Here is a 22154-nt window from a genome sequence, read left to right on the forward strand (position 1 = left end):
ATTGAATCACTTCAGCTGATTTAATAACACTGATTGTCAGCTTGAAGCCACTTTATATGTTACTTATTACTTGCCAGATAAAAACACCATTCTTAAAGTGAAATGTATGGATCAAGGGTCTTCACGCTGGTCCTTCAGAACTCCTGTCCGGCAACATGTACATGGATTTTAAATTATCAGCTGCCCAAGGCTTGAAACGGTTAAACTATGATCAGTTTAGCAGGGGGTATGTTCATGTATCATTTAGAGATATTTTGTAAAGAATCAAAATACCTTTATTTCTCAAGGAGGAGCGTTCCCTTCATTAAAACATTACTTGCAGAACTGAATAACTAAACACGTGATCCTCATCTTTAAATAACAGTCAAATAAGGGAGACCTGTAAGAGTAACAGGATAAGGGCTCTTTCACACTGGGAGTGGAGATCCCTGCTGCAGGTATAATTCCAGGGTTTTGTTCAAAAAGATGTAATCCTCAATTGTTCTTGCTCTCCAATTAATCAGTTTCAAAATTTAAAATAAAAAAAACCTTGCATTTTTAAAACAGGAAATTATAGTTTTTATTACATTACTATGCAAGAACAAAAATACTGTTGCTATAAGATACTATGAACTGGAACTCAGAATCATGAGAAGGAGACAAAAAAAGTGGAAAAATCCCTGCCAATTTTTAGCCTGTGCAATTGATTTATATTTGGTCATTAAAATACCACGTGGTCTGTCTTCACCCTTGATTTGCTTAGTGGAAATCTTACTTTATCTTCAAAATTTATGTTCAAAATAAATCAATTTGACAAAAAAAGTCAACTTAAATTTTTATTGAAAAATTCTACAGTGTTTTTCTACAGCTTGGGAGCAGTTCATATACACTGGATCAGTCAAAGTCAAGCAAATGACTCAGTATCCCCTTCTTTCAATAACAGCTCATTATTATTGGTGCATATTATAGAGAGAGGTGTTAAAGATGCTATCAATTCAACACTCATTACACTTTTAACATCTCTTGATATAATTTGTGTTCTTACCACTTATAGCAGTAATGTACAGTTCTGTAATAATACACCCCTTAATTACTTATTTCACACTTTCTGTAAAGTGAAATTGGTAGCTGGAGTTTGTGGTCTATAAATGAAGCATCATTAATAAAAAAAGATGCTCTGACAATGCAAATTGGGGAAAATTCATTCTCTGTGGACAAACAAGAAAATGAAACAAGCTAATCTTGGCCCAACTGCTAGATGTCAGTATGCATCACATCTTTCTTCAAACATAAATGCTTTATTTTTCCTTTGCTAGTCCAGTAATGGTTTAATGAGCCCAACAGCCCCTACTAAAAAAAGGGATACTGTGTTATTTACTACATAGTACAAACAACAAATTACATATAACCGAGTACAATTAATGATACATGCATTGGACAGTTACAGTGTCTATCTTAAGAAATGACCTAATTACTATAGATAAACAAATGTACATAAAGAATAATCATTTCCAGTTTTATATAACACTAACACATATAGATACCACAATTTGCAATCTAACCACCCAGAATGAGTGCATTTTCAATTCAGACAAATAGCAATTGAAAGGAACATCATTTTCCCTGTGCCCAATATTTTTAGACAGGGGAACTAAGAATGCACAGTAGTTCATAAGAGTCCTATACATACTTTGGTTTTATTTGAACAGGCAATATTGCACTGGATATGCAAAAGAATGTGTATAGGTTGCTCAACATAATCAGCAGTCTGGCAGTACAACGTATTACATAATGTACATCCAGACAAAAAAAAGAAAAAAAATCAGATAAAGCTATACCAAACTGAATGACAATTTAGGTCATTTGTGTGCAAACATGGAAAAACAGCTTAATGCTCAGGGACAGTAAACCCATGATATGTGTGGGCAGAACATAACACTGGATTCAATTTGAATTGATATTTGTGTATGAAATTATTCAGAATACATTGATTTGCTCTTAAAGTGAGGAAAATAGTCAATTAAATCGAATACAACACTGCTGACTTAACCAATAAACCAATCTGTTCAGTCTGGATGCAGGCAAAACAATGTGTACAAGTGTCAACAATTTACAAAGCTGCAGAGCCACAGAGTTTTGATCTGTCATGTAGCCCTTAAAATCATATAGTGTCAAATAGTAACACCTCAATAGTTAATTTGTGACATTGCCTCAGCCTGAGAGTCACAGGCTTACCGATGTTTCATTTTTCCCTCAAGTACTCTGATGGATGGTCACAGTTTGTGGTCTTCAGTTCTTTTATGTGAAATTACAGTATACAGTGATTCAGCTCATTTCTGTACAGTTGTTTTACATGTTGCCACATGACGATATGAAATCAAACAGAACTCAGCTGCTGTTCCATGAATCCTGGACTGTGGCAGAGAGGATAGAAAAATCCACGTCTATAAAAATGCAGATTTTTTCTCTTCATCCAAACCAGCTCTCGCGTTAAAAAAAAAAGTTTTGAGTGATAATTACAGAGCATCACTAGAAAATAAAACAGTTCTACATTTAAACAACTCTGAAAATGTCAGTAAAAAAAAAAACACTGCATGACTGAAAAGCATAAGGTGTTGAAGATCATACACTGTTCAAAACCTGTACCATCATACTTTCATGTCAATGAAAGGTTTAATTTCTTAAACCAGAAAAGGGGAAGGCAAAAGCCATTACTTTATTGAGAAGCAGGACAATCTGTTATAAAAATAAAGAATTTTCTAAACAAACCTATTGACCAAAATAGGTCCAACTTTCTTTAAAACCTGCTTAATTGCTCAAAGCACAAATCTGTTCACAAACTAGATTAAAGACTGATTGTCAAAGGCATTACAGAAAAGAGGTCAAATTTTACAAAGACTCCTTTCTTTACAACAAATATACTATATATATATAAGATCTTTGGACTTCATCTATTGTGTTCAAATCGAAGTATAACTGAATCTTCCGTCGAGGTCTCTGCATTTACCTTATTTTTCTTCACTTTCTACCCCTCCATCTACATGTTGACACCACACAAACTGATAACTACAAGCATTTACAGGCCACCCTGGCCAGATCAGCCTCTTTTGAAGCATCAGGTGATGCCAGGTGACCTGTGGGTACAGCTCACACCAACAGTCTTGGATCAGTTGTCCCATGTTTTATTCTCCAGTTTTACCTTTTGACCGAGAGTCCATAGTTTGACCAGGACAACTGCAAATATCATTTGCACACAGTGCCACAAGAGACAAATGTGCCGTGAATTACCAGAATTTAGAGAAAATTAGATGTACTTCCAACTCATCACCAAGTGCAGATGTAAGCAGTTTATTGAACAGTCTACCGTTTGTTTCCTGTAGCATTGTTTCAGAAAAATATTTACAGGCAAAACTGGCTCAGTTGTCAAGGGAGACGTATAATTTGAAACTGCCTCTGACAGGGATCCCACAATGGTGCACTGAACTGTGTACGTCACAATCAAACTACACAAATTAAACACAACCAGGAGCATGATTAGCTATTAAGACAGAAAAGCCCAGGAAAAAGTGAATATCAACAGAATTTAATACATAAATATTACAGTATTTCAGAATGAAATGTTTCAATAAGGGGGATTTTCCTACTATTAGGACAATAAAGCTGTTGTAGTCATTAATTTCTACACTGTAAAATACCAGGATAACACTTCTTGCAGCCAAGTGATAGCGATGAAAACCATTTACTAAATACTCCAAGGTACACACACCCATCCTTATAAATATTTCAAGAATTTACAATTTAAAAGCCTACTGACTACCTATGATTTAGGTTTTGATAGACATATATACACAGAAGTTCCAAAAGAAATATAAAACCTGGTAACTAATAAAATACAAAGTTTCGAAAAGTCTATTTTTGTCCTTGCTCCAATGCATAGCTTTAAGATGGTGTGCAACCAGTGAATGTTTTTGTGATGCTGTATTGCAATTGCAGGTCACAGGAAAGAAAAAAAATCAAAGGGATTACAATTTTTTTTACAAAGTGCATGCTTTTAAAAAAAATCATATAGCTTTTAGTCTCCTTCATTTAGACTTCCAGTAACCTGGAGTACCTAAAAGCATTTTATTCCACATCTACAGTAAAGAAAGTGTAAAGTGTCAGATACAGCCAGGAGCAGATGGGAATAACTAATACAAAATGAGTGTATGCACTTCTCACAACTGCATGGCTTGGGCAGCTGTGTCTGTCTTATTATTCCTCTTACTCAGGAAGGACAAAGGGCATCTTTGGTACATTACTTAATTATAATAATGATACTTTTCATAAAGCATAAACTATGCTTATTTGTTGGACAGACTCTTTTTATGATTATTCAAAGCGCTAGTTTTGAATTTTTTTCTGAAGAGCTATAACTAATGAAGGTTTGTACACCGCTGCAAGAAACATGGAGGCTAAAAGCAGTGTTTTTTTCTGAAGAAAAATCTGTTAACATGAGGTGATTTAAAAAAAAACGTCCTGGGATGTATGAAGTCTGGAAAGCCCCTACTCTATAAATTCACCTTTCAGAATATAGTCGACTGCCTTTTTCAGAGCCCTCTGAAGTAACAATGCCTCACGCTTTCAAAAGAGGGCCGTCTTCTGAAATACCACACAAGCCAAAGCTGTCCCTGCAAGGATTTCCTCGACTTCCATGTCACAAAAATGAACCAACTCCTCTATTTACCAACAGGATGTGGATGAATACAGAAAAAAAGGCCTCGCCAGATATGAAAGAAGAAAAATAAGACTCCTGGTTGTTGAATTCCACATTCCAACTTGCAGTCTGTAAAGCTAGCCTCACATTTTCTAGAAACGCCATAAAGCTTTGTATTATACATTAATCTCAATCAACACTCACAGCAGGTTGAGAACAATAATATGCCTCGAGATACACCTTACGCAAAGCCAGATCATTTTTCATGTTCATACGATAAACCTTGACACTGAAGAGATTACAAAAATGAAAAATGTATGGCCTTCAAAAATACAAATTACACATATATGACTGATAATATCAAGGAAGCCTCAAGGAGTAATGCAACAACAAGACACCACTGATGATTGCTACTTGAGATACAAATCTGCGGCTTATGAAAGCAATTCCAGATCGCCGACCGCTCTGCGGCTGTTCAGCTGTCCTCTGCTGCGTTCTCCAGATAGTACACATTAACCAAGTGTCGGTTCAGGTGCCTCCTGTATTCCCCTTCAGCTGAAAACACGCGGTCGCAGAAGATGCAAGTGAAACTCTTGGAAGCTTGCCTCGGCTCTGGGTCGCTGGCCTTCATGGCAGTACTGGCAGCTTCCGCAGCCGCTCCCACCCCATTTAATCCCGAGTCGTCACTCCCCTCGGAAACACTATCGCTGAGGTCACTGCCGTCGTGGCTGTGGATGCCTTCGTCTTCCTCCGTGTCCACGGTTTCGGCGTGGGGTTTGTTGCCGACTGCGGGAAGCTCGAGAGGGGGCAAACGGTCTTGGTCTGCGGATTTCTTGGGCCCTGTGGTCTCCTCTGTACAAGGCTGGATTTGCTGGCTGCTGGAGCTAATGCTTTCAGATGTGTCCTTTGGTTCACTTGTGTCATCCCCCAGTTCTCGTTCTGTCCCGGTTTCCTCAGGAAGCTGCTTTTGCTCATGAGGAAGCTCCGACAAGGTTTTGCTTTTGTCAATCTCCACATTCCCTACATCACTGTCTTCTGTGCTCCTATTGCTTTGTTCCTCATTCTCGTCTCCATCCTGTTTCTTTCCTTCAGCAGCACCCTCTCCCTCCCCATCAACAGAGCCCTCTTCTTCCCCATCAGCAGAGCCCTCTCCCTCCCCATCAGCAGAGCCCTCTCCCTCCCCATCAGCTGTGCCATCTTCCTGCCCATGACCAGTGGACTCTTCCTGCCCATCAGCCATGGCCTCTTCCTGTCCATGACCAGTACCATCTTCCCGCCCATCAGCAGTGGCCTCCTCAGTACAGCTGTCCACTGGGGAGCTGCCTACCTTTTCAGAAGCCAGGTGCTCCTCCTCCTCAACAATCACCAGCTGGATCTCTGTGACTGGATAATCCTCATTTTGTAAGGGATCCCGAGAGTCATTAGCGTCACTTTTCTCCTCCTGTGTGGCTGGCTCTTCCACAGCTGTCTTGCTCTTCTCATTTTTGGTCTTTGTAGTTTTCTTTTTCAGCTTGACAGTGGTGGGCCAGTCTGCTTTCTTACCCAGCTTACCTTTGCTTTTTGATGACTTGCAATTCTTCAGCTTTTTGTGCTTCTTTCTGAGGATGCTACTTTTCTTGGAACTTTTGTCCTTGCCCTTCATTTTCTTCTTCTTTTTTTCCACACAAGCAGGATGCTCAGAGTTCTCTTTCGCTGGCGCAGGTTCCATCGCCTCTGCTTTTCTCTTCCCTGCTTTGGTCTTGGGCAGCTTCTCTGAACCCTTTTCTGTGGTGTCCGAACCCTCGCGGGCCTTCTCGCTATCTGCTTTCTCCATTTTGGTCAGTTTGGCAGACTTCTTTGTTGTGCCTTTAACTGCCTTCTCCGGGTTCTTGTTCACTCTCTCTGCAGTCTTGCTAGGCTTTTCAGCACTGACGTTCGTTTTTGCTGGGTTCCTTTCTCTTTTGGGCCTCGTCTTCGGCGCCTTGTCTGCAGGTTTGGCCGCTTCAGCCGTTTTCTTGGCTTCTTTCTCTTTCTTCTTTACCAGCTTATCAGCACCGTTCTCTGCCCTTTTTATATTACTTTCCGCTCTCGCCGTTTTCTCCAAGCTCTTTTCTGCTTTCTCAGGCCTGTCCGCAGCCTGTCCTGTACTCTTCTCCACAGTCTCCTTTCCTGTAGTTTTCTCCGCTCTCTCTTCCTTGTCTGTGCACCCCTGAACTTTCTCTTTCTTTTCCATGTTCTCCTTATCGGAGCCCTCCTCTCCCTTCTTGAGGCCCTTTTCCTTCTGCTGCTTCTCCTTAACTGATTCTGAGCTGGGCTTCACAGTTTTGGCGGTCGTGAGATTCAACGCACCTGTGTTCGCCTGCTTCTCGCCCTCGCTCTTTTCTTGTTTCTCTGATTTTTTCTCCTGGCCCACGCGTTTCGGTTCTTCTTCTTGCCCAGTCACAGCATACTGAGGACTGCCTGTTGCCTGGTAGTAAGCAGCCCCAGGTCCAGTCCGTTTGCTGCGCAGCTTCACTCTCGACACGTCCATAGTGATTTCAGTGCAGTGAGGGTGCCTGGACTTGATGTGGTACTGCAGGTTGCACTTCTTGGAAGCGGCGTAGTTACAGACAGGGCACAGGAACTGCCTGGGATTGACGTGGAGTTCCACGTGCTTTTTGTAGTTGCTGCGATCCGCCGTTTTGTAGTCACAATGAGGGCAGCTCAAGGGCTTGGGTCCGTCGTGAACCTGTCTGGCATGACGCGTGACTTCATGCTGGTTAGCGGCCACGTAGCAGCAACTCTCGCATTTAAAGGGCTTCTCACCTGTTATCAGAAAAAAATAAAAAATAAACATTATATGGGAAACCCATACCTTCCATGGCAACACAAAATACTATTTCTATGACAGAGATGCTTATAAATCATGATCCCATGCTTAAGAAAAACAGTCACAAAGTCTGGAAAATCCAGAAAATAAATTCAACCAATTACCGGCGATCAAGCACTTATCAAAAACACGAAGCACAAACATACATACCATTACCTGATGGCTTACTGTTTTAATTTGAGAAGGGTATCCAAACCAACTGCTCCATTGAATGCATTGAATGCGACAAAAAATGGAAATGAACATTGTGAAGAAAAAATTCTTAAACTTAAGTCCCAAGTGATATACAGTTAATATTCCCTACACAGACCATGCTTTTGTTTTGCAATGTATGCAAGCATTAAACCTAATAATATTTGGTTGACATGCTACACTAACAATTACATAAAAAATATGACAAAAGTCTTAGCAATAGGATCTTGAGATTTACCATTTAATTTTGACGCTGCCCTGCCCACCAGTTTTCTCAAAACTAGCCAATAGCCACACTGCTGTTTATCCCCACACTGCAAACTTTCAATTCAATTGATTGTTATATAGCACCTTTCACAACAAGGTTGCCCCAAGGCGCTTATCAAAGCAAGTAACCATACATGTTGTGAATACACAACAGAACAGACCAGAAGACAACGGAGGAGAGGAACCAAAAACTCCTTAGTAAAGAGAAAAAAAACCTCTAGGGGTCCAAGGTCAAACTCCAAGTCCCTGGGGACTTTATACCCATCTTGTGAACTGCTCTTAAAAGATAAGAGGCAGACACTTACCTGAATGTGTTCGCATGTGTCTGGTCAGGTGGGTTTTCTGGGAGCTTGAATACTTGCAGTAAGGACACCGGAAAGGACGTTCTCCTAAATAATAAGATAAACAAAAACAAATATAATCTCCAAAATAAGATGACAACCAGTTAGTTAATGTGTCCTCTTCAAAATGAAAAGTCAAAAGCCAGATGGTAGTTAATGGTGTTTAACTAGCCACAATCTTGGCAATCAGTACTTTGTGAAATCTCCTTTGGCTTTGAGTACAAGGAGGTGTGCTCTGTAAGATTTTAAAAGATCTGGTGATTGCCTTTAAAGCATGTGCTGTATTCTCTTACTGTGAAGTCCATGTCCTGGTTAAATTTGCAATGCAGCTCTTTCTCCTTTCTAACCAGGACCAGACGATGTAAACTAAGAACAACAGATCCATTTCATTTATTCACAAAAGGGACAGTGTTGATTTTCAACAACAGCGTTACTATTCTGTATTACCCCCACTCCAGGAGAGTCCACACACTCCATGTGTGTAGTCATGTGGTCCCATTCGTCTTGGGGTGAACTAGTTGCTGTTTGTCAACAATTTCCTTTCTTTTTGTAATTTAAAAGATTTTTGTAAGGTTCCTGGCTGCTGCCTTGAGTGTGAGTTATCCTTCAAATCTCCTTCCTGACCTCTATTTGGGTAGAGCTTTCAAATGCCTTCCTCCCAGGGGAGGAGCTGCTATTGCATTAAGTCTTGAACTTCTCGATGACAGAACCCAAAATGAAAAACCTGGTTGGCTTAGTCTCCTTTTATATTCCTCACTAGAGCTCTTGAAGATCAGAATATTTTTACCCTAGATCGTTGGACAGTTCTCTGGCTTTCCACACAATGACATGGGCTGAGTATTCAGCCTCCCTTACTACCTACTGGCAATCAAAGTGACTTCCAGAAGCTTCCGTAAACAAATTCGAGAAACTACCAGATGACTGAGAATGTTACAGGATTTAATTTAGTGTTTACGTACAGAGTAAGAAGAAATTCAATCAAGGCAACCTCTGGAAGTTTTTGTAAACATTGTGAAGTTTGTGAAACTACCAGATGACCAAGAACATTACAGGATTTAATTTAGTATTTACATACAGAGTAAAAAGAAATTCAAAGAGTATGTATTGCATTTAGAACTATAGAATTCTTTTTTACAAAGATATATTTAGGATTCCGCTTCATACATTATCATGGTAAATCAAAAATGTTGACATGAAATGCTGATATGCCTGCATCTGAACACGCATTTTCTTTTATATTCACTTTCAGTTAGTTTGTCAATATTAAGAATACATTTGGAGAATACTTATGGAGAATTTCTTTCTACACACAGTCCACACACAAAGCAACACAGAGTGCAAGTGCAAAGAATAGATTATCCCTCTGGAACAAGTTCACAAGCTGGCTGAGGTTTTTCTTCTATTCATTGAACAGCTTTCACATATAATGAACTAGACCATTTTCAACAGCTGGTACATGATGTATCCTGCAGTTTTCTTCCAGAGTTTTTAATGACACCCATTTCTATGGTTTACAGCCCAATTTAAACCCCTGTTTGTTCAAGAGCAGTCTAACTGAAGCACTGTTGTCTTTGCTGTTTGTTGTTTTGAGGGAAGGTCTTCTGTTGTAGAATTTTACATCACAATAGGCTATTGAACAGATCCAGTCAGTGCTGCATTTCTATGTGTCAGCATAGAACAGAGAGGCTATAACGATCTCACACCCTCAAACAATGAGAAAAGCAGGAGAGTGTTTGAGTAAGGGCAACTGTATCTTCAAGAGAGAATGGAATTAAATTTTACATAGGGGTTTCTAGGACTCTGATTTTGCAGGCAACTTCCTGCGTACTAAAAATAAAATGAAACAAAATACGCACAGCACAGTTGCTCTTTGCTCAAAATGTGTAAGTGTTAGCAATTATTATTATAATTAATTAAAATGTTAATTCCTTTTACTTAGAAGTTCACGAACACTGTTCAACAAAGCTGCATGCTTAATGTTGCTTTTTTTTAAAAAAAGTGATCTAAATCCTTTCAAAAAATGTCCTTAAAAAAATAATTGTTTTCCCCTCTATGCCTTTTTTTGCTCATACGAGACCTGCTGACCTGGAACCTGGAATTTCAAACGTGAAATTTTGCACAAAATGGGGATCTGCCCCTACGGTCACAGCAATTTTGTTTTCTGTTTTTGATACGCCAATTATTTAAGCTGATCATACTTTTAGATCGGAAAGCTGTCTCACCGTTTTTAGAAACAAGCAAAAACTGACGAGAGGGACTTGTTCCGGGACACTTGTACTGATATTTCCCTGCTGTGTACTCCCCACCATGTTCTCCAAACAGAATGTGGGGTTCTGAGTCAGAGCTGCAGCTATTTCTTTGTTTTTCACATTTTAAAGCCAGATCATACAGAGCACAGAAAATGAGAGGATGCCTTTTAGGCTCCCTACAGAGACTCCCACGACCGCAACACCCTAGTAAAGAGAGGCTATCACAGCCAGTAATAGCCAGTCAGTGCGATGCAGGTCACAGTCAGTCAGTGCAGGTCAGAAGTGCCCGATGCCCAGTACCTGTGTGGGTGCGGATGTGCTGCACGTAGTTGTTCTTGCGGTCCGAGAAGTAGCAGCACTGGGAGCAGGTGTAGAGCTTGCTGGGGAAGTGGTTCCTCAGGTGCTTCTTCCAGTGATACTGGCTGACGGTGGTGTAGGTGCAGATGGTGCACTTGTACACCCGCTGGCTGTCGCCCTCCTTCTTGTGGTGCTTGAGGTGCGCCATGTAGTGGTCGTACCGGTTGGTGTTGTAGCCGCAGCGCTCGCAGCGGATCACGCCCTTGTTGTAGACCACCCCCTCCGTGCTCTCCGCTGCCTCCTTCAGCTGCTCCTCGTTCTCCGCCCTCCCGACGACGATCAGCTTTTTGGCGCTGTGCACGCGGATGTGGTGCACGAACTCCTCCTCGCACTCCGCCTGGTACTGGCAGGGCTTGCAGTGGAAAGGCTTCTTCTTCTTGGGCGCTTCCACGCAGCGGTGGCCCCGCTTCCTCTTGGCCCCCGGGGGCGAATGGCAGAACACGGGGGCGCTGGGCAGGACCTCTTCGTCGGAGCCCGTCCCCTGGGAGGTTTCGGCGTAAAACCCCACGGGCATCTCCAGCTGGTTCTCGTAGTCGCACCTGAGCAGGTTTTCCTCCTCGCTGTCCGAGAAGGTGCTGCCCACGGTCTTCAGCTCCACCATCTGTTTTTCCTCCATCATGTACTCGCAGCCGCTGACCTCCGAGGTCAGGGCCACGTTGGCCAGCATGACCAGCTGAGGCGCCGCCATCTCGGTCCTGGACAGCTCGGTCAGCCCGTGTCCCTCCCCACTCAGGGGCATGCCCCCCGGAGACGAGAACATGTTGGCTCCAATGGGGTGCACAGTCTGAGCAGCCATGCTGTCCTGAAACACAAAAAATATAGAGAATTTACAGATGATGCTGCATGTCCTGGTTAGACTTCTCCCTTTTTTGCGCTTCGACAGCAAACAGAACTGGAGCCCTCCCACAATAAAGTGACCGGTTTTGTCACTTACAGAAGTGGTATATACCCCCCCCCAACAGTACCACCACACCCACAGCTAAAACAACCACTCTGGTTGGAGAAGTAAAAAAAACACTTCGCCGGCTTGCCTTAAGCAGGCCTGACAGTGGAAATGATCAATCCATGTTATTCTTTATTGATTTATCCATCAGTTTTATTCTGTTGAGCCCTGCTGTGTGCCGGTCTGTTCACGTTTCACCACAGGTTTGCAGTAACACTGGTTACAAGGTCTGGGGATTTTATTTTTATCCATGCTCTCAGAGCTAGAACACTTAATACAGATCCAATCCAGAACACTCTTAAGATACCTTGCATAACTTATTCACATAAAAAGCACAGTGCATAGAAAATACAGCTAATCCATGTATAAATGCGAAATCGAGAGAGTATGAATTAAGGGCCATTTTTAGGTGTGATTTAAAAACATCGACACAAGCCTGCATTTTTAATAAGGTCAGGAAGAATATTCCAAAGACAAATTTAGCCAGCACATCAGGGTTAGCAGCCTTACTCTTTCACATAATGCCACTGGATCGTTCCTGACCAATCAGGCAGGCAGGCCCTGGGTTTCACAGCAGAGTTGAACTGCTCAGCAATGTACCCTGGTCACCACTTTGTGGAATAGGTTTGGAACTTGTGGACCAAAGAGAAAAATACCATCTACTGGTCCATAGCACCCCCTTAAAAGCAGCAGCCCAGTTTCCCTTGACCCAGTACAAACCATCCCAGTCTTGCTTAGCTCCAAGATCTGCCATAATTAGGAAATAAGGTAAGAAGCTGTTATGAAAAGCCCTCGGTTAAATCACAAAAATGTGGTGCTACAGTGTGTTCAGTTTCATGACAACAAGTTGAGGAGCTACTGGAGTTACCAACAATGACTACAGAGAAAAATGGTGGCTCGTTTCCCACAAGCCTAGGCCAACTTCTTCGGACATGAGAAGGAGTTTGAATTGCAGTGTAACTGGATTCTTGTAAAGATAAGGTTTCGTGAACTCCGCTTCAGAAGAAAGACGACTGGGCTATCATCCCCATTACCTCTGTCATTTGATTAATTCACTTACCAACTGTCTGGTTTTAGTAATAATTAAACACACTTGGCAAATAATTGCAAATGCTGTTGCTTTTTTTATTCTTACTGAAAAGTCTTTCTTCACTCACAGCACAAGAAAGTCTACAAAATTACTTACACACACAGAACACAGGTACTGAAAAATAGAAATACAAACATTTTGGCTGTTCTGACCCCAACAGTACTATTTGTACTACCAGCTTCAACAAAGTACTATGAAGCCTCTTCAGAGGTCTTGCTCATGCATTGCCAACAGATGCATGTCTATCAGCCATTAGCTTTCTCCTTACTGCATTCCTAGAGCTGGCAAGAGGCTAGAGCCTCTCATTCCCACTGGTGCATGGACTGTTTCTACCAGGAGAGGCCAAGAGCAGTCAACTGTGACAGTCACCTGATCCCCCAGCATTCACCAGCCAATGATATCCCAGGTGCCAAGGCAAAACATGCTCAAATATTTGGAGTCAGTTGCAATGTGGCTAATACATTAACTAAGTCAATGGCTTGGCTTACTAGCAAAGGGTTTAAAGTTAAGAGCAGCTTTTATGGCACTCTTTTCATTATGACAATAATAAAAATAAAATCCTATTTCTCCCCAAGATTCAAACACTTTAAAGTGTTTCAGAATTGAAAAAAAAAAACATTTAACGAAGGAGACTTCAGTTCCTTCACCTTGGAAAGAAAATGTAAATTCTGTCTTTTAAATTTGATTGATTTCTCATGACGAAAAGAGATTTTAAAGGTTTATACCAAAACCTCTAAAACAAAACCAAGATCAACCAAAAGATACGATTTTGTGGTTGTGAGCTGTCATAAACTAAGAATAATGTTTGTGGTTCTAAGAAGGGATGACACACAATCATGCCACTATGAGTACATCTGTTAAACGTTCCAAAACTAGGCCTCTGAATGCACACTGGACAACCACTGCAGACTTCTCGATTGTACATCGATACATCATTAAAACCATAGAATTGAAATCAATGGGAGAATGTTTTTACAATTTAGTAAGGCCTAATTTTGAATATAGCACACAAATTAGATCACCACATTATAAAAAAAGACAGTTTCTCTGGAATCACTCCAAAGAAGACCAACCAGATACATTCCCAGTCTCACAGGAATTTGCTACTCTCACAGGCATTAAGAAATAAATCTGTTTATTCTTAAACACAGAAGACCATGATAGGACCTGATTCAAATATTCAAAACCCCCAAAGGCACCGACAAAGCCTACATAAGAGCCTTGTACAAAATCAGGAGTGAATCATGAACCAGAGGATATTCATGGCACTTTTATTTTTTGTTTCCTTCAAAACCAAGGCTAAGAGGCACTTTTATTTACATACAGGATTATGAGAGTCCAGATTAACCTATTAACCATGTTGTTGAAGCCACATTGAGATGGCTGACATCCACAGATAAATTAGCTACTAAATACCAAAAAAGATTAGGTTTTTCATAGGTTCCTATGACTGTTTCTCATTTCTGACAGTTCTGCAATTCCGCTCAACAAAAACAAGGGGAAAAAACGCCACTCAGGCCTAATATTTTACCCCAGGCACAGAATGTAAGGAAAAAGGAAAGACCAACACCTCATCCAAAAATGTTGAATAAAAGCACAAGGTTAATTGGACAGCATTATAAATTAAAGCGGTCATGGCCAGTTTGAAGACCGAAATCAGAATAGCCTTTAAACTGTAATAAAACTGGAACAATGCACAAGATGACACAAGCTCAGAAGAATGCAGAAAGCACACCTTTCACACCTGAGCCTTCATTGTATGGACACCACCGATCTGGGTTTGTGTAAATTAAATATTTAAGACTCTGCCAGCTCATGAAGGGACCAACACACTGGTAAGGTTTCCAGTCACAGAAAAATAAGTGCAAAATGCGAATTGTGGAAGTTCTGAAATAGCTACTCAGCCATTTTTTTTCCCAAGATTTCATGATTTCATGGATTCTTAAAAAAAAAACAGCTCGTGACATTCTCAAACCAATTACCTTTTAACAGCTATACAACTGCAGTGGGCCAAAATGGGCATCTTCTACTTGTAGCCACTTTTATGGAAACATGACATGTAACAAGAGGAGCAATCATAGCAGATGGTAAATTAAAAAATAATCTATCCGTTATCTAACTTGATTTCACCAAAGCTTAAGAATGACCTTTAATGGAAATTTTACTTAAGGCTATTAAGACACCTACGGATCGTCAGCTCTTAGGTATTCGGTATGGGAATCAAGGACTGTGACCTATGTCCCAGCTTCTTTCGGCATGAGGCGTTTAATTTCTTCCGCGAACCCTTCATTAGAGAAGCACGAAATAAGTTGTACTTATTTCCAAAAATCTAAAAGGCATTTCTCGACTCTCTTTATTGGCAAACTGTGGGGTACCTAAAAGGAAGCAGCATGTCGGCTCGTCCCATTCAAACAAAGTGTGAAAGAAAGTGAATTATAAAACAAAAACATGCTGCATCAAGTTAACGTAAGTACAATCAAGTCTGTTCTTCAAACTGTAAAAAACTTAGGCCTCTGCGTTTGCATGCTTAGAAATTTGCGTTCGGCCATTTTATAACATTCCAAACAGCCCCACCAACTACAAGCTCTCTGATGTACCGTGTAAGTAAGAAATATACAGCTTTATGAAGTCACCTGATGACGAGCTCACGTTTGCTACCTAAGCACTGAAAAGGGGAATAGTTACATTTCTTTTATTTTTCTTCCTCCAAAACCATCAAGTTTCTTAACATATTGCGTGTCTCAGATTCGTGAATATGCAACTCGATTTCCAAGTAAAGCAAAGCGCCTGAGTTCGCACTTAAGTGTGCAAGAAACCATTTTAGCAAAACCGAAGTGAAGAGCACACTTCCCCCTCGTAAAAACAGAAGGTCAAACTTTTGCCTCCTATTTTAGTCTATCAACCTTAAGGAACAAATTAACTCGAGATCCAATGAAAACACTGACGTGAACAGTTACGATGTGCAAAAATGCTTTCGTAAATAAAGCATTTATACTCCAATGCAGGAAACGCGAGAGGAAAAATCGCTGTCCAACTATGTTCAAGGCCCCAACACTTCTCTCAAAAACTTAGCAAAGTAAACATGCCCTTTCCGGAAACTGAGAAAACAGGACAACTTTTTCTACTAAATTAAACAAAGAAAGTGGAAAACATCGTCCATTTTAAGTTAAACGTGCTGATCACAAGCTACATCCGCAGTTGATAAGTGCCCATTAAAGCCGTACCTCAAACTTTTTTGTATGTGTGTTAGCCGTGGTCCTGATCTCCGTGCTGAAACCCGAGCTCTGCGCTTTATTGAATCAGCCCTGGACAGCGCCTCTCCCTTTTCAGCGAGCGAAAACCCCCTCCATTTTTAAAACAGTTTCTCAAAGTTTTCGGTCTGGAAATTCCCGGCCACATGCCCGCAGAGCCGACGAGTTCGCCTCTCTTTTTCCACTTACCTTAAGCCACTTTCTTCTTTTCTTGCAACTCGAAAGCTATATTTTTCAACTTATTTGAAACGAATTTGTTCCCGGAGTAACAAGTCCCCACATTCCAGCACATCGCTCTGTTCGTGGGGATGGCTGACGTCAGCGCGTACTCGCGTTTCTGCCCAGGACTGAGTCGCACAGCCCTGAGTTGAAGTTCTGTGTTGAAACGAGTGGATTTCTCTTGCAGTCCTGGAACCTCAATGAACGCAATCCTAATAATAGCAGTTAATGGAAGAAGAAAAACAAATACAGTATTTATCTAAAGTATGAATTCTGAAAGTGCGGTTTCATTCAATGCCGCATTTATTAACAAGGCAGACCACATTCCAAAATTGCGAAGTCGTCGTCTTTATCTTTTTCAGGAGTAAATAGCAAAGGCTTGCTTCTAATCCAGGAGATCTCAGAGTAGGGTCCTGGGCTATAGCAAAATACGCAAATTCATGCTCACAGAAATAAGTCAACAAACACTGAACAATGAAGACTATGGAAAGACCTGTGTTTGTTAAAGTTCTTCATAGGAACACGGCTGCAGCGGAGATTTTGAGAACCCGAAAGCGTCATACATATGATTCAAGTCCCTTGCAAGGTCTACAAAGTATCCACATAGGAACAGTTTAGAGACTCCAGTTCCCTGACTAGCATAACTGTCCTTGTTAGATGCTTGGAAACCACTGCACCCAGCAAAAACCTACATAAACAGGAAGAGAACATGCAAACGCCACACTGAAGGTGTCTCTGTCCAGATTGGCCACAGGACATAAGATCTGTGAAGCAGTACTCACTATGTCGCCATGGTACCACAATTCCACATATTTTTAAATCAAATGAATATAAAAGATTTGCATAGTCCCTCTCGCTTCATGTAGTACTTGAGACAGACAAAGAGTACGGGTGAACCATAGCACTTTCTTATGAACAGTGTGCCATGATGCCAGAGGATTGTGAACCTTATTGCAGGTGAATTCCACAGGGCTAGTGGATTGTACTTGCAAAGGAGATTGAGACAAAGGCCGGTTTTTAGAAGATGTGTTTATGCATCTGAGGATGTGGATGTGTATGTATACTGTATGTGTATGTTTTTATTGTAAAGGTTACAGATGAGAGGCCTTTCAGACCATCCGTTTTGTTTGGCAGCTAATAAGTAATTGATCCAAGGCTGTCATCCAGCCAGAGGCTTCAGCAGGGTAGGTATAATGGCTGGGTAGTGTGTTCCATACTCCTACAACCCTTTGTGCCTCCTAGTCTCAGTTTCAAATGCACCCACACAGTTTCTCCTTGTGTCGCCCGGTTTGTGTTTCACTGGGTTGACTTTATCAAAACATGTGAGGATCTTGAATACTTATATTTCAGCCTTGTAGTTTTCTCTGTTCAAACTAGAAAAGATAAGTTATTTCAGCCTGTCAGTGTAAGACTTTCACTTAAGCCCCAGAATGTACCTGGTCTGATTTAATCTTTTTTAGACTGTAATGAGCATACTTAAACACAATATTCTGAATAAGGTCTTGAAAGTGCATTGTATAATTTTAAAATAGCAATAATTTATTAAAAATGTATCACATTTAACTTTCTATACTAACATTTTGCCTTTTACTTACTCTATTACAGATAGAATATGGACTGTGTATTATACTAATAATATGTGTATTTGATTTAATGACATGGTAACATAAATATCTGAGTCCAAACTCCCATTTTCTAACCACCTCTTCCAATTCAGGATTGCAGAGGAGTCAGAGCCTAATCCTGGCAAGCAATGGGCACAAGACAAGTCAACCCTGGCCAGTCCATTGCAGGGCACACAGAAGCAGACACGCACACACCTAGGGCCAATTTTTCCAAAAGCCACTGGTATGTTTTTGGATTGTGGGAGGGAATCGGAGCAAACAGAGGAAATGCACATGAACACGGGGCGAACATGCAAACTCCACACAGACAGTACCCCAGGTCCAAAATTGAGCCAAGGGCTCTGGCACTATGAGGCAGCAATAAAACCACTGCACCATCCTACATATCTGAATGTTTTTAAGATATGCAAAAAATGCATAAATAGCTTCGTCAAGCTCAGCCTTTCACATTTTGTATTTGTTGTTTGTTTTTGTTACCCTATGCACTCTACACTTGTTTGCTTTAAGAGTCATCTGCCAGGTGTTTGCCTAGTCTTGAATTTTATCTAAATCTTTCTGAATTTGATTTGCTACTTCTACAGTGTTTGCTAATCCTCCTATTTTGGTATCATCTATAGATTTGACTACTTTACTAAGTATATCACAATCTAGAAGATCATTAATCTAAATTAGGAAGAGCGCCAGTCTTACATCACCAGAATTTGAGTACTCATCAGTACTGTGATCTCTATTTTCTATCAATAACCAGTTTTCAATCTAAACACTAGAGCCCTGAATGCCTACTGCCAGTAATTGCACAATGAATCTTTTGAGAAGAACTTTGTCAAAAGCATAATGAAAATCAAAATCAAAATATTCCGTATTGTATGGTTTATGTGTTCTTAGAGTTACTGTGGCTGCTTCTTCAAAGAACACTAACATGTTGGTTAAGCAAGGCCTGCCTTTCCTAAAAGCTGTTGATCATTCTTAGTGTTAATCTTTGGTTCTGCATTAAACACATTGTGCATGCGTCCCTCTGTTTACTTTTTCTTCCTTTTGTGTGCCTTTATCTTGTAGCTAGTAAGGTTTGGGCATGGTTGGTTAACTGAGACACTTGACCTGTGCTTGTCTGTGCCTTTGCAGGGGCTGAGGGGGTGCCTGGGGGGAGTCTGTGTGTGTGTTTGTGTGTGCCTCTGCAGTGGATGAGAGAGAGTATGTGGGGGAGTCTGTGTGTCTGTGAGTGTGCATGTGTGCCCCTGCAGGGGTTAAGGAAGTTTATGTGGAAGTCTGTGTGTGAGTGTGTGTGCCTCTGCAGGGGTTGAGACAGTTTGTATGGGAGTCTGTGTGTGCCTGTTTGTGTTTCTGTGAGTGTGGGTGTCTGTGCCTCTGCAGGGCTTGAGAGAGGGTATGAGGGGGAGACTGTGTGTGAGTGTTTGTATGTCTGTGAGTGTGCGTGTGTGTCTCTGCAGGGCTTGAGAGAGAGTATGAGGGGGAGTCTGTGTGTGAGTGTTTGTATGTCTGTGAGTGTGCGTGTGTGTCTCTGCAGGGCTTGAGAGAGAGTATGAGGGGGAGACTGTGTGTGAGTGTTTGTGTGTGTCTGTGTGTGTGTGTTTCCCTGCAGGGGTTGAGAGAGTATGTGGGAAAGTCTGTGTGGGTGCGTGTTTGTGTATCTGTGTCTGTGAGTGTACATGTGTGCCCCTGCAGGGGTTAAGGAAGTTTATGTGGAAGTCTGTGTGTGAGTGTGTGTGCCTCTGCAGGGGTTGAGAGAGAGTATGTGGGAGAGTCTGTGTGGGTGCTTGTTTGTGTATCTGTGTCTGTGAGTGTGCGTGTGTGCCCCTGCACAGAATATGCACAGAGAGAGTATGTGGGGACCCAGGGTGCCTTCCTGAGCTAAGCGGTATCTTGGGGATATTTTTACTAGTAGACTGAATGCAAGCTGGAACCCTCACTTAATGTGCTTTTGTCTGCTTTATTTCTAGAGCTTTGTTGACGTATGTTAGTGCTATATTGGTGTCTGAAGCAGGAAGCAATGCAGGCTGAAGCCAAACCTTTCAACAATTATTTAGAGAAGGAGAGAGAAAACAGAAGGGAAGGAGGGGCCATGGGGAAGACAGAGAGATTCAGTGTGTGTCTGAAGCAGCAGCGAGAGAGCAACCTTGACTGGCACCCAAGTGGAAGACAGCGATTCCAGGATGAAGCCATAGCAATGCTGAGGGATTTCCAGCACCTACTTCTCTTCCTTTCCAGCACCTGGAGTAATAAATCTGGCAGGCTAGGAGAACACTGGGCCTAGGTGAAAAGGGGCCTTTGCATCACCTCTTCTTCCTCAGCTTTCTTCGTGCCTTTTGCCCCTTGTGCAATGTGAAAATGAGGACAGCCTCTGAAAGGCCACGAGTGAACCCGCCAAAGGAAGGTCATGGAAATTGCGGAAGCTGCAGTTGGTTGGGGAGCACCACACTTAAAGATGGCGGAGTCTTGAGTCCTTTAACTTCACCGCATTGGTGACTCAGCCGTCACTATGCCTTTGAGTGAAGCTTTGCAAAGGTGGCTGGCAAGGGTCGATGACAATACGGAGGAGGTGCCTGAAATACCCTTGGAGCAAAGTGTGCAGTCCAAGTGACAGAACATCACTGGCAGTCTGGATTAGAGGGAATTGTGGGGGGGGGGAGGAAAGCAGCTTCAAGGCAGATACCACAGCAATTCCTTTTCTTGGAGGTTCTGCAGACTGCAGATGGATGAAGACTGTAGCAAAGCTCTGCAGCTGAAAGATCAGCAGTAAGTACTGGAGGCTTTCCAGATGGACCACCATCAGGTGGTGAAAGGTTTCTGAGTGAAGAGCTCAACATTTGCAGAAAAAGAAGGAACTTTATGTTTTCAAAACTCTGCCGGTGATGAGCTATACTTCTTCAAAGACCTGGGTATGATCACCAAATACGCAACCTGTTCATTTTTCCTTGTGAAATACAGAACATACTGTACATATGAATATATACAGTATGTACTTAATTCCAAAAGAAATGTACAATTTAGAGACTGCAATAAATGAGACAAAATTGTATTATCTGTGGATATTAAGTAAAATAATTTCAGAAACAAAAAAAATATTTTCACACAATGTGCCTAAATTTCTAATAAACACCATGCAGATGTTCCTTACTTTTCAGAACTGAGATGCACTTAAAGATGAGAATCAAATTAAATATTCAAATGAAATGAAATATTATAGGAGGCACAACCATCTGGGTGTGTATACACAGTAAACAGTCACCTCATGATATGCCAAATATACATCTCAGTTGCAACAACTGCCAGATCACTGACTGTACTGTACACTCTACTGTAGGGGGTGCTATCCTTTAGATTAGATGTTATACCAGGGTGTTGACTACTCTTTCTGCTGTTCATAAGAGTACGAATATTAAAACCCCAGTAAAATTCCTCCCTGGGCCTGCAAAATCTACCCTGCTTTTTGAACAGCACCAAACAAATGCAAGGGGTTATTATGAATTATTACAATACTTTGTGAAGTTTTCTACAAAAAAATTAAACAGTGTATTTTACATGATCACATACCTGGCTACTTGGTACAGTACTCTTTTCCCTATGGTTAAAGACTGAATGAATAATGATAGCAGATTACAATTAGTTTGTAAAGGATAGGCTAATTTCTTTGTGTTGTTTTACTGTAACCTGGTTCAATGTGTCTGTGCCAACAGCCATATCACCCTGCAACTCACAATTGACAACCCACTGAAGCTCAGCAGGTGTGAGCCAGGTCAGTACCTGGGTGGGAGACCAACTAAAAAAAAAATGTTTTTTTAAAAAAAGGTTGCTGCTAGAAGAGGTATTAGAGGGGCCAGCAGAAAATATACAGTTTTTATTTTACTTAAAAGCCAGGGTCTCACAACTGCACTTGTGTATTCTTCAATCTACAGCATTTATAAGAAATTATAGCAAATATCAACAGTTCAGTGGACCTCCAGGATTAGGACTGAGAATTCCTGGACCAAGAGTACATTTGATAAGTTATTATTGATAAAATGTACAAAACAGTATAGTAGTTCTGTTTCAGTATTTCCATCATATTGCTCCCCCTGCTGCTGCAATAAGGTAATTGTATT

General features: G+C 41.3%; 1 protein-coding gene across 2 annotated transcripts; it reads right to left on the reverse strand.

The window, feature by feature from the left end:
• Positions 1-802: 802 nt before the first annotated feature.
• On the reverse strand, positions 803-16541 carry rest (RE1-silencing transcription factor). Of its 2 annotated transcripts, none has more exons than XM_006629757.3 (4): positions 16400-16541; positions 10870-11728; positions 8285-8368; positions 803-7456 (listed from the first exon to the last, which is right to left on the reverse strand). In XM_006629757.3, the coding sequence occupies exons 2-4, from the start codon at positions 11720-11722 to the stop codon at positions 5148-5150; spliced, it is 3246 nt and encodes a 1081-aa protein (XP_006629820.3). In that variant the 5' UTR covers positions 11723-11728; positions 16400-16541; the 3' UTR covers positions 803-5147. The 2 variants fall into 2 exon arrangements, with proteins under 2 accessions (XP_006629820.3, XP_015200598.2); XM_015345112.2 differs by lacking the exon at positions 16400-16541 and adding an exon at positions 16184-16283.
• Between the last annotated feature and the right edge of the window lie 5613 nt (positions 16542-22154).

The sequence above is a fragment of the Lepisosteus oculatus genome, chromosome 1 (genome assembly GCF_040954835.1).
Source record: "Lepisosteus oculatus isolate fLepOcu1 chromosome 1, fLepOcu1.hap2, whole genome shotgun sequence".
NCBI lineage: Eukaryota > Metazoa > Chordata > Actinopteri > Semionotiformes > Lepisosteidae > Lepisosteus > Lepisosteus oculatus.